The 13,027-nt window shown below is 33.5% G+C and overlaps 1 protein-coding gene across 1 annotated transcript in view; it reads right to left on the bottom strand.

The window, feature by feature from the left end:
- Positions 1 to 13,027, bottom strand: part of LOC110107924 (NEDD8-conjugating enzyme Ubc12) — a 31,406-nt gene continuing 18,379 nt past the window's right edge. The window contains exons 3-6 of the mRNA XM_020838372.2: positions 7,824 to 7,932; positions 7,509 to 7,587; positions 7,304 to 7,420; positions 1 to 511 (exon numbers count right to left, since the gene is read on the bottom strand). Of these exons, the coding sequence (XP_020694031.1) occupies positions 374 to 511; positions 7,304 to 7,420; positions 7,509 to 7,587; positions 7,824 to 7,932 (443 nt within the window). The 3' untranslated portion in view covers positions 1 to 373. The remainder of the gene's footprint in view (positions 512 to 7,303; positions 7,421 to 7,508; positions 7,588 to 7,823; positions 7,933 to 13,027) is intronic.

Genomic DNA, 13,027 nt, shown 5'->3' with positions numbered 1-13,027 from the left:
AATTCATGAACTGAGTACATCAAAAGATTATTATAACCATACACTTAACAATAATAAAAAAAAACAATCAAGTTATAAATACAAGCATACATTATGAATCATAAGCTAGCCATGCCATGTTTACCAATAACAATAACAATAATTAAAAAAAAAAATTAAACTGCTAATCAGTCTCTGTCTCTCACACATCTGTGAACATTCCATTGAAATAATAATACAAGCAAAGGTCTTTGAGATACAGCAAGGTGCAGACTGCTTTACATTGAAGAACATGCCGATGCTATTTCACAGAAGAAGCTATAGCTGCTGCAGCCTGAGCAGCTTTGCTAAGGCAATCTAACTATTTTATTCTGCAAGGCATCAGAGGCTTTCATCATATGCAACGGGGAAAGTGAACCTGGCCTACATATCCTCCAGCCATTGCTCTTCTCACATTGGTCTCGAACAACCTCGGGTTGTCACGCAGAACAGCTGCAGCGTCATGGTTCAGGGGATCCTCATGATTTGGTTGCTGCAAGTAGAATATCTTGAGTTTTGTTGAAAGATTATTTTTGGAGCAGGCAATTCAATGGAGAAACTATGGTATCATGCAAATTCAAAATATTGGAAGTCATTTTCTGCTCTTATCTTTTTTCTTATGCTGATGATCTATACCAACTATGTTAATTTTGCGGATAAGCAAGCTCTACAAACAGTGGCGGGGGAGGGCCATAAGGGGCCCGTGCCAACCCTAAAGAAAATACGAAAGATATCTTTTCAACCATCTAAATGAGTTAAAAAGTATATAAATTATCACAATTAATATTTAAGCCATCTGGGTTATAGATTTCTTCATAGTAAGTCCATATAGGTATCATATATGTGTGGTTTGTTTGCTTTTTCTTTCCTTTATTATCTCATAATCTAGGAATAAGTTATAAACCATCATTATGATAGGAAATACTCGTTTGCACAAGTAAACCTAACCCAAATCAAGTACCTACACAAAGAAACTGCTGTCCGCAGCGAGAACACAGCCCAAACAGTGGAAAACTGAGAGGAAACTCAACAAAAATTCGTAGGAAAACAAAGCAAACACTTTTATTTCAATAGTAGATGAAAAGCACTTGCAAGATACAAATCTTCCTTCAATTCGAGAGGAAGGAAGCACTCTCCACGATCTCCGGCAAAGCCAAGAGCCCAAGAATAAACCTAGATCTCCAAACGAAATTCAAAACCAAGATGACCCTAATTCCCCCTAATTAATCATGAAAGGAGGATTACAAATTACCTAATTACCCTTCTAATTCAAATTTTTCCTCCTAATATTGGATTTAACTCCAAGTGGGCCCCACCCAATGTTCCGTCCCCTTCTTTTCTTCCTGGCTTCCGCCGGCTGTAGACCAGGACCGGTCCAACCGGCCCCTCCTGGGCCGGCCTATCACATTAGTATCCATTATGAGGAATGCTAGCATTTTTCATATTTGCATAAATTGCTTCATATTAATGAATTGCAGAATTTGCATGAAAATATTACAATAAATTAATTGCTATTTATGAAAATTATATATTTGATGTTGATGTGAATATGAGATATATGAAATTTAAATGAAGTGACAATACAATGTTCTGTCTGTATCCTAACAAGTTTCGTATGGGAACCTCAAAGAAATTAACTGCAAGAAATGCGATAGCATATGAAAGCATATGAAATAATACAATGCATTGGAACAAATGCTTATAAATTGAAAATTCCAAAAAAAATTAGGGTATTATGCCAATCTTCAATTTATTTTATTTCATTTTATTTATAAATCTATTATCAATGTCTTAGATTCTTGTCTCTTTTCATCTCCTCTTCGCTAATTCACACAATAAGTTTCCTCTTCGCTAATTCACACGAATAAGTTACCAAATAAATCTATATTGAAAATTCCAAGAAAAAAATGGGTATTATCCCAATCTTCAATTTATTTGATTTTATTTTATTTATAAATCTATTATCAATGTCTTAGATTCTTCTCTCTATTCATCTCCTCTTCACTAATTCACACAATAAGTTTCCTCTTCGCTAATTCACACAAATAAGTTACCAAATAGATCTACTAAAGTTGTTACGAGTGGTGAGATTGTTCACTAATGGTTGTAAATTTGTGAGAGATTATATACATTAGCATGACATATCTATTTATAATGATCCATGGATTAACTTACATGAAGCATAACTATTATGCCCAAAGCTACTTGATGAATATCAAATGTTCAATTTGATAGAGCCGAAAGTAAATGATATGTAAATTGATTTTGGCATCAAGTTTTGCTATCCTTTTTTTTTAAATGTAACATGCCCATAATATCGACGCTTACAAGAACAAGATGCATTCTCTAATATTTGATTATATTGTTAAATTTGGTTTACTTTAAAAGTGATTTCAATCCAACCAACATTCACATTAAAATTCAGAATCCAAATTTCCTCTTTCCTACAGGCTGCAGCACTCCCTATCATCCTGCTTTAGTTGACTAGTTGACTTTCAATATTGATTGAAATTATGAGAGTCGCTCGGACCGCAAGAATTTCATTGTTGCTGCCTTTTGAGGGTTTCCTAATATGGCATTGCCTTTAGTGCCTTGTCACAGGTGTTTCACATGCTTGCTGTCTTTTGTGGTTTTCCTTAAATACCACGGTCTTCAATTCCTTGCAACAGTTGTTTCACGTGCTTGCTGCCTTTGAAGTTTTCCTTAAATGACTACATAGGATTCTTTCCTGTAGCTGGGATTCCAAAGCAGAGGATAGAAAGCTATATCTAGAAGGAAGGCAATGGTCTCCTTTGGTTTTTTATGCCGAGTGTGCTAAAATTTGCAGTTTTAGGTTAGATCTTAAAGTTTTCAAATTAAGTTACTAATATTTGGTCTTTTGAGTTATAAATAGGACCTTTGAGGCATTATATTTTTTAATGAATTTTTAAATATATTTTTTTACTTCCTCTCAGACTTGTGTAAGCGATTGATACTAGATGTATTTTTTAAACATCTTGCAAGTCTTGATGTTTAGTTTAGAGAGATGTTTTTCCTTATACCAGCGTAAGGTCTGGATCTTTAAATTGGTGACTTCTATCATTGTTCATTCAACTAACCCATTTTGTGATTGGTTTGCATAGATGATTGAATTTGGTCAAGTTCATTATATATTGGTTTTCATTTTTGTGAAGTAAATCTTTTTTTTTTTTTGTGTGTAATTTTATATGAGCTTATGTGCTCATTTGATAAAGGATGTATTTTTTAAACATGTCACAAGTCATGACGTTTAGTTTAGAGAGATGTTTTTCCTTATACCAGTTTAAGGCCTGGATCTTTAAATTGGGGACTTCTATCACTTTTCTTTCAACTAAGGCTTCATTTGAAACAGCTTTTGATTACTGTTTTTAAGAAATTTTATACTAGAAAGTTGTTGTAGAAAGCAAAAAAAAGCTATCTCAAATGAAGCCTAAATCATTATGTGATTGGTTTGCATACATGATTAAGATTTGGTCAAGTTCATTATACATTGGTTTTCATTTTTGTGATGTAAGTCTTATTTATTTTTTGGGGAAATTTTATATCAGTTCTCATATTTCTAGTAGAATGTTAAAATTTTCAAGTTTTATATTGTTATCTGGAATAGATAGTGTTTGAATTTTGTCTCAATGAATTATTTGCCTTAAAAAGGTTAGGCTACCGCAAAGTTTACTCTTTTGTATTTTTGTGAGTATCTAATCCTAATTATAATGGGTGAACCCTAGAACTTAAGATATCTTGCATCATGCACCTATAGGAAAACCTCTAACTAATATATAAAGTCATAGCAAGCGGACGAAATCTCTCAGCAGCATCTGCCTCCAAAAAATTTAACTATGATATATATATATATATATATGTGGGGGCCTTCCATGGGAGGGAGATGGGTTTATGGAAAGCATTAAAAGTTGCTTGAATTGGATTTAGATATTTGGAAAGGTGTATTTAAATCCAATTGAATTTTAAATTCAAATAGGATTTAATTTAGGAAACTTTCCAAAAATAGGTTTCACAATTTAGGAAATAATTTAAATTCAAATTAAATTTGAATATGAATTAAATAAGTTTCTTATCTTAGAAATACCCAATTGGAAAAGTTTGAACACAAGCCAAGAGGGGAAATCCCCAAGGGGGGCTGGCGGCTTAGATGGGTTTGCCGCCGGTTTTGGGTAAAAGTCGGTGGGGGGGTCGGGTGGAGTGGGGAGCTAGGGGTGCTAGCCCAAGATCAAAGGGGATGGGGGCTTTTGGTTGGCCGGCAGTGGAGGTTTGGTGGAGATGGCCGGCGGCTTTGAATGGGGAAGACCGTGGGATAGAAGAGAAGGGAGGAAAAAGGAACAAGAACTACAAAACTTACCCCGAATCCGAACTCTTCCAAGATTGGTGGGTGATCCACTTCCCTCTCCAAGGGATCTCTCTCCAATCTCTATCAAGCTCTAACAAGAACTCAAACACAGGAAAATTTTATCATTCATTCATTACCTCAAAAGAGAGAACATAATGGCTATATAAAGCCCCATACAATGGACGAAAATAAAATGGACGAAAATAAAAGAGAACATCGCCCTTTGGGCTTAGACAAGACCACCCTTAAGGGGTAAAAAGGAAAAACGACTAAAATAAATACAAATAAATAAAAACAAATATATATGACGACTTAAAAATATATCGGCGCGATCGTGGCCGTCGATCGGAGTCCACGCCTCTAATAGACTTTCAAAGCTCTGATGTCCCCATCAAACTCTCTAATCTTATCTTCCACTGACGCAACTCCAACCTTTTCTCATACATGCTCATTTCATACCCTATCTTTAAGAGTGAAGCCACTCATCCACCTCAGCATTCTCACCTTTGCAACACTTAACTTAATATTATGCTTCTCTTTTAATGGCCAATATTCTGCACCATAAAGCATTTGCAAGTTTCACTACCAACTTATAGAATTTTCCCTCAAGTTTGAGAGTGACTTTTCTATCACATAACAAGACGATGCATTCCTCCACTTCAGCCATCCAATTTGAATTATACTAATAATATCACTATCTATTTCACCATCACTCTGAACAATAGACCCATGATATCTAAAACATGTGCTCTTATTAATGACTTGATCACCTAAAGTCACAATCCCCCCACTAGATCTATTATTACAAAAATTACAGTCCATATATTCAGTTTTAGATATACTCAAACGAAAGCCTTTAGACTCTAAGGTTGACCTCCATAATTCAAGTTTACGTTCAACTCCCTCTTTAGTCTTATCAACATGAAGAATATCATCAACAAAAAACATACACCAGAGTACAACCTCTTGCAAATGTCTAGTGAGAACATCCATGACTAAAGCAAACAGATATTGGCTTAAGGCTGATTCTTGATGTAATCCAACTGAAATAGGAAAATACTTGGTCAAACCACCTTGTGTTTGAACACAAGTAACATCTTCTACATACATATCCTTAATGACTTGAATATAAGCATTGTTAACCCCTTTCTTATGTAGAACTTTCAATAGCACTTCTATTGGAACTTTATCATATGTTTTCTCTAAATCAATAAAAATCATATGTAGATGTAGATCCTCCTTACTCTCTCTATACTTCTCCATTAAACCTCTCAATAAATGTATAGCTTCCATGGTAGACCTACTTGGCATGAATCTAAATTCATTTTGAGAAACATTAGTATAACGTCACAATCTATGCTTCATAACTCTATCCCAAATTTTTAAAGTATGACACATTAACTTAATTACTCTATAATTCACACAATCTTGTGCATCACATTTATTCTTAAAAATAGGAATCAACACACTAATTCTCCACTCATCTAACATCTTTTGTCTTCAAAATAATATTAAAAAGTTTAGCAAGCCAAGAAATTCCTTCATCTCCTAAGCATTTCCACACCTCAATTGGAATATCATTAGGTCCACTACCTTTTCCACACTTCATATTCTTTAAAGCCTATTTAACTTCAATTTAATATTGAAATATTAACAAGAAAAAAAAAAGAGGATAAGCTAAATGGAGTATGCTTTTCCTAAAAAAATATGTTCATAATCATAACAAAACAAATAAAAAAGCTTAATTGATGACAGAAATAGGAAACACGAAAATCTGCAAGTGAGTGCCCCTTCATGCATGAACAGCACAGAAGCACACTTGATTTCACAAATTCTTGACTTACTGATCCAGGATAATAAATTAGATTTAAGTATTTTAGTACTTTAGAATTTATTTTCATTTAAATTAGGATTTTGGATTTATTTACTTAATTTTATATTCAATTACCTTTTGCATAATTTTAGGTAGTTTGAATAAATTTACAGTTCTAAATTTGATCATATCTTGTAGCCCTACTTCTATAAACAAGGAGAACTATGGCTTGCAATGAATAAATGAATAATAAAGTGAATTGACAAGTGAGATTTTTTATGCCCTCCCCTACTGTTCTACCCCTTGCCACCCTTCCTAGGAGGCATTCCTTCATCTAACTACATACCCCTTCGTCTCTCTATCTCCCTGAATCTCCTCCTACAGCAGATTATTCGATTTTGTACTGCACTACTCTATATCACTTAATACTTGAGAGGACTGCAAATATTTCAATAAAATAGAACACAAAAAAAACAGAAGATATAAAATTTACAGAACAATAGGAGTACAAATGACAGTCAAAACTCTCAAATCTCAATTGGCTATTCAATTAATACACCATCAAAAATTCTTTGGAAGAAGTCATGGCAACTTCATCAATCTAGGGTTTATGCTCCAAAATGCATTTGCTCGCACAAACTAAAAGGATCCCTGTAAGTAAAGATCAACAAAAAAAGGCTTAATCATACGAGGACACAAATGAGATGCTACCCAAATGGTGACATCACAGCCAAAAAAAATTAGATGTATATGTATTTGTGTCATGACTTCAAATTTAAACATGTTAGGCACAACGTGCATGAGCTATTTCAGATTGAAAGAAGTAGATGACAACCCCAAACAAATTCTTCATCTTTGAATACATTTTGTAAGGCATAGCTAAATAATAAGAGATCCTATCCTTCCAATCACCAATTAGGACAAGCCTTAAAACATATGAGATTGACAAAACACCAAACCTAAGAAATATTTTTCCACACAATAGAAGGCAATAATAGCACAACGAAGGACTAATAAAAACTCAATCACAATTAACTAAATCTAACTTCGTTGAGCCAATAAAGAAAGAAATGAACAAAGAAAATTAATCGTCCAAGGTTATGTATAAATACCGTAAAAAGATGATTCAATCCATAAATAATAGTATTTATATTAAGGACGGGCTTCCAGTCCTCCCGCAAAATGTTCAAGCAAACATTTCCTTCCAAGTCAATGTTAGGGTGGTATACCTGCATTATAAATGAACAAATGAAATATGATCTTCTCTAAGAAAAAATGAATGTGGGAGATCATTTAGACTACAAACAATACATGTACCTTTGTCTTGCACTTGACCTTTGGTGGTTCATGAGGGTAGGATGAAGGAACTAGAAACGTGAACATAAATGTACCTCCCCTAGGAAAAGCATAAAAGTTTTGAGTTTTTAAGTTCAAGTTGATTAAATGATGAGGGAAAGGCATCATTAAAAAGGGATGCAAACAAGAGGTCATCTCATAAGAAACAGGTTTATGATCATTTATCAGATATTATACAAACAAAAAAACATTCATACAAATATGGTATAAATATAAATATGAATAAATGCGCGCTGCGCAAGTAACCAATGTTTTCTAATAAGCATTACGACTTACTGGTAATATCCTTCATCAGGCCGAATGCTGATCTCAAAATTCATTAAATCATCCTTCCCATTAGGAAATGATATGGTTGTCGTTTTTGGCAGGTTCAGCTCACTTATATCTACAAATCAAAATATTAAAGAATAGAGAACATATAAAAGTTTGGTAATGCAATGCACCAAGTAGTAGGCATACAACTCATGTTGAAATTTTAGGATAACTTGGAGAATAAAAAAAAAAAAAAACATATGCAAATAAAGTAGGCAAACAGATGATAAAACATACCCAAGTTATGATAAATAATTGGTGGCCATAAGCTAATCGCTATAAAAGCGAGCAAAGAAATGATAATTTAGGAAAAACTTATCTTTTGCTTCTGAGCTCCTTGTTCCGTAAATAAGAGTACTTAGGACTTATTTTTCCTTGAGGTAGATTATGTTAGCTTACAAACTTATTGACCCCACGAGCCTATGCAACCTATGTGTGACCCACCTTTATGTGGTGTCATCTAATTATTTGCGAAGTGCTTCTACAAGTTATACAGGCATTGATTAAATCATAGAGAAGATAATCTATTCGAGTAGGTTTGCATGGAGGATCTGAAGTTTGAAATTGAGCTATAGATGGTGAATCTAGACATTTTAAGGAGGCAAAGCAAAAGAGTATAAGAAATAAATTACAGTGTTTTAAGTATTTTAATGCATGGATAAGTTATTATTTACATTTAAATGCCTCAAATATAATAAACATAAGCTAAAATTTATTATATATATATATATATATATTGTCAAATAATTCTAGGTTTTTTTAAAAGATTTTTAGTAATTTATTTGAATTTCTTTTCTAAGTATTTAATTTAATAGTATTTCTTATTTGCATGAATTCTTATAATCAAATGCTAATAATATATTTCATCTTAGAATTGCTTGCTAATATTATTATAAAATTTATTTGAGCTTATATTTCATAATTATATCATAAATTTGTTATTTATATGCTATCCTAATTAATTATGTTAATTAAGAATAGTTAGCTTATATCTCATGTGATTGCTTTTGTGTGCTTTCTTAAATCATGATAAGTGTTCTTCTCTAGTTGTTTTTGTGGTATAAAAAAAATGCATATTACATTAAGCATATTTATCGACATATATCGACATATACTACAAAGGTTAAATTTCATTTTCTTTCATTCATTTCAAACTTATGTGTTTGCTTTTGTGTGCTTTCTTAAATCATGATGGGTATTCTTCCCTACCTGTTTTTGTGGGTCAAAAACATGCTAGTAGACCCATCTTTATTTTTATCCCATTAGAAGGACTTTGATGATGTTGATAATTGAGATGGCACACTAAGCTCGTTGTCACTTCTTCCCTCAAAGATCATAAGCCATTGATGAGTTTCAATCTGACACAATAACTGGCAAGAAAGAAATCACTGCATGTGTCTGGTCCAAAGATCAATGGAGAGGAGAGACCTCATGCCAAGCCAAAGATCAATGGAAGAAGTGCAGTCTTCAAAACTTAATCGGACCAAACATCAAAGACGAGGGGTCTTCAATTTAGCTAAACCAAAGATCAATAGATCTTTAACAATTCACCTACATTATTTTAAATTTTTGCAATAATTTAGTATTATTTTCAATTTTTGTAAGAATTTGGTAATATTTTTTTTTGGTATTTTATTTTTCTTATTGTTATTGTCAGTGGTTGCAAGAATGATGTGATATTGAATCCCTCTAGTGAGCAGTCGTAAGTGTTGGATGCATTGATGTGGTTTGTTCATTTAACAAACATGATGACAATCATTTAACAACGATTCAAAAATCACCACCTAACTTTAATCATTCATATTCATATGCATTGGCGAAAAAGCAATCACTCCATTTATCCGGACTAAAAAAACAATGGAGAAAGGAGGGACCCTTTGTTAAACCAAAGATCAATAGTAAAGTAGTCATCTTCAAAATTCAATTAGACCAAGTATCGATGATATAGGGTCTTCAATTTAGTTAGAATTAATATGAGTAGCTCCTCCATTATTAACTTGCATTGTTTTGATTATTCATATTCATTAGCAAACAAGCAATCACTCCCTGTATCCAAAACCAATAATTAAAGAAGTGACTTAGTACCAGACCAAATATCACAACCAATGATAGTGAATTTAACCTGACCAAAGATCATTGGCCCTTTAATGATTCACCTATATTTTCAAGCGAGGGTATTTTGGGGTAGAAAAAAAATAAAATTTTACATTTGTTTGCGCATGAAGAGAGAGAGCTAGCATTGGAATGAAAGAGGGATGGGTTGTCAGCAAGTGTCACACAATAGAAAAGGCCAGAAGGAAAAAGAGTGTCAAAGCACAAACGAACGTGTGTGTGTGTGTTGGGGGTTTCTATAGGAGAAGGTGAGAGTCATAAAATGGCAGAAGAAGATTGTGGAGGCGTTCAATTATGGAGGCAACATACTCAAGCGCATGACGGCATCATGGCCTGCATGGCATCTAGGTATGTTTTATTATTATTGTCGTTGTTTTAGTAAACAAGAAAGTAAATTTTCCAGCCTGCTTTTCCATCAAATTCAAAAGTAAATTCTAATGAAAAAGCACTCCCAAAAATGCAGCTCAAGAATAGCCTTTAAATGATAATTTCTTTATGATAAAATGAAAGAATACTTAAGCAATAATATGCTAGCTAAATGTCTGCTTTACAGCATCTACAAATTTAATTGAGGCCTTCTCCTTCTTCCTATTCATCATTGAAAGTCGCACCTTCGTCAGAAGCCTTGAGATCTATGCAAACACATCAAGAATCTCAAAATTTTTTAAATTAAAAAATCCCTTCAACAAGTTGATGTTCAGTTCACTTCAATCGGCACAACCTTACAACAATTCTCAATCTTCATAGACTGTGGAGTGTGGACAAGTGCCTCGACAGTCTATGCATTGACCAGCCGCTTCCCCTACATCAAAGAACGCCACCGTCTGCTCAGTCCGCTCAATCCTAGGATCAGCCGTCAATCCCACCTCTCAATAACAGCCTCCGTCCATTTCATGCTTTCATTTCCTTAAAAACATGAAAATCAAACTCCCTCATTTTAATGGATCCATTGTGGAAATATGGATCTTTAAAATCCATGAGTATTTAAATTTTCATAATACTTCAAATGACTTCAAATGAAAGGCCAAAATCCTTCTTGGCCCAAATTCATGTTATCATTACAACAATGTTTTGGCATCTCTTCTTATGAAGATTTGGATGGCAATCTATCTAAAGTAACCCAAATTTCTTTCATTTTTGAATACCAAACATCTTTTGAAAATATTGCTTTTAAAGTTCAAATTTATTGAAATCCACTCTAATTAGTTATTTTGTTTTTTTTATCTTAAACAAGAGTTATATAGAGAACTTTTGCTCACCAAATCCTACTCTCCTGGATGCCATGGACTACCTCGCCGTCACAAATAAAAAATTCAAGATTTCTTTTTCCTTCCATTCTCACATTGGTGCAAATCCATCCCTCCTTTTTCTGCAGGCAAAATATCTTTACTCTACATTTGACCAACCTCCCACCATTGGCCAACTGTCCACCACCCCTCTTCCACCAACACCCACTTCTACTAAAACACCCTCACTTCATATTCGTAAACTTTCCCCAGTTGAAATTTAGTTTCATCACAAAAAATTACTTTGTTTTAAATCTGATGCCAAATTTGAGCCCCAAAACTACAATGCTAAAATTTTTTATCTTTTACTTGGCACAGAACCCCGTAGTGGGATAAGGCTTGTTTTTGTTGTTTTACTTTGCACGAACGACCAAGAATAATCAGAGGATCCAATCTCTCCTAATCCAAATATTCATACAGATGATTTGTCTTCGGAAATAAGCTTAAATACTTTAGCCGGCCAATTAATCCTCATCCCATTTTCTTAACTGGACCTATTAACCATCATAATGCTCATATCTTAATTGATGGTGGTAACAGTCATAGCTTTATTCAAGACAATCTCGATCATCAATGCATTCTTCAAACACAATCTATCAAATAATTCAAGGTTTCGATAGATAATGGAAACTTATTATTATGCAACTCCAAGTGCTCTCAAGTTACCATTTCCATGCAAGGATATAAAGTTCTTTTAGGCTTGTTTGTTCTTTCCATCCATGGAGCTGATATTGTTCTAGGAATGCAATGACTTCAATCATTAGGTTTCATTCTCCACAACTATTGCGACCTTACAATACAATTTTTTTTATCAAAATTGCTAAATTACATTATCCGGTAAACCTCAATTGGTAGCTGGTCCTATCTCTTTTCATCTGTTTCGCACCTTGATCTCTTATTCATCCTCGATAAAAATTTTTACTATTCAATATGAGCTTTTAAATAATGATAATTCATCACCTGAAAATACTTTAGACAACAAGCTTGCCTCCATGACCCACCATATCACCTAACTCTATTTCCAATTTAATATTGCAATTTAAGCACTTCTTTCAGCCACCGTAAGGTTTACGCTCTCCATGCCCAATCGTTCATCGCATTAATCTTCCATCATCATCCAAATCAATTAATATCTGCCCTTATCACAACCCTCATTTTCAAAAAGATTCAATGGAACAATTGGTCACATAAATGTTGCAATCTGAGATTATTCAACACAATGATAGCCCTTTTTTCAACCCTATGCTTCTTGTTAAAAAACACGATGGCACTTAGAGTTTTCATGTAGATTATAGAGCCCTTAATGCTTTTATTATTAAAGATAAATTCCTTATTCAAACAATTGACGAACTTTTGAATGATTGCATGGCGCCTCTCTTTTTTATAAACTTGATCTCCATTTGGGCTACATCAAGTTCGAATGCACCAAAAAGACATTTATAAAATAGCTTTCTATACTCATGATGCCCATTTCAAATTCTTAGTCATGCCTTTTGGCCTAACAAAGGCCCTCATCTACTTTTCAAGCTTTAATGAATCAAGTTTTTCATTCCTATCTTCGCAAGTTCGTTATTATTTTTTCTATGATATCCTGAAATATAGCCCCACTATAGAGCTTCATTATGATCATCTTTGGATTTTTTTTTCAATTCTTAGTCACAAATCAATTATTTCTTAAATTAAATAAATGCCACTTCCATCAATCCTCAATTGAATACCAGGGTTATATTGGCTCATTTGGTAGTGTTCAGGCTGGTCCAAATAAAAGTA

This window comes from Dendrobium catenatum, unplaced genomic scaffold, assembly GCF_001605985.2.
Source record: "Dendrobium catenatum unplaced genomic scaffold, ASM160598v2 fragScaff_scaffold_615, whole genome shotgun sequence".
In the NCBI taxonomy this organism is placed as follows: Eukaryota; Viridiplantae; Streptophyta; class Magnoliopsida; order Asparagales; family Orchidaceae; genus Dendrobium; species Dendrobium catenatum.
This window is presented reverse-complemented; position numbering and strand designations above follow the sequence as displayed.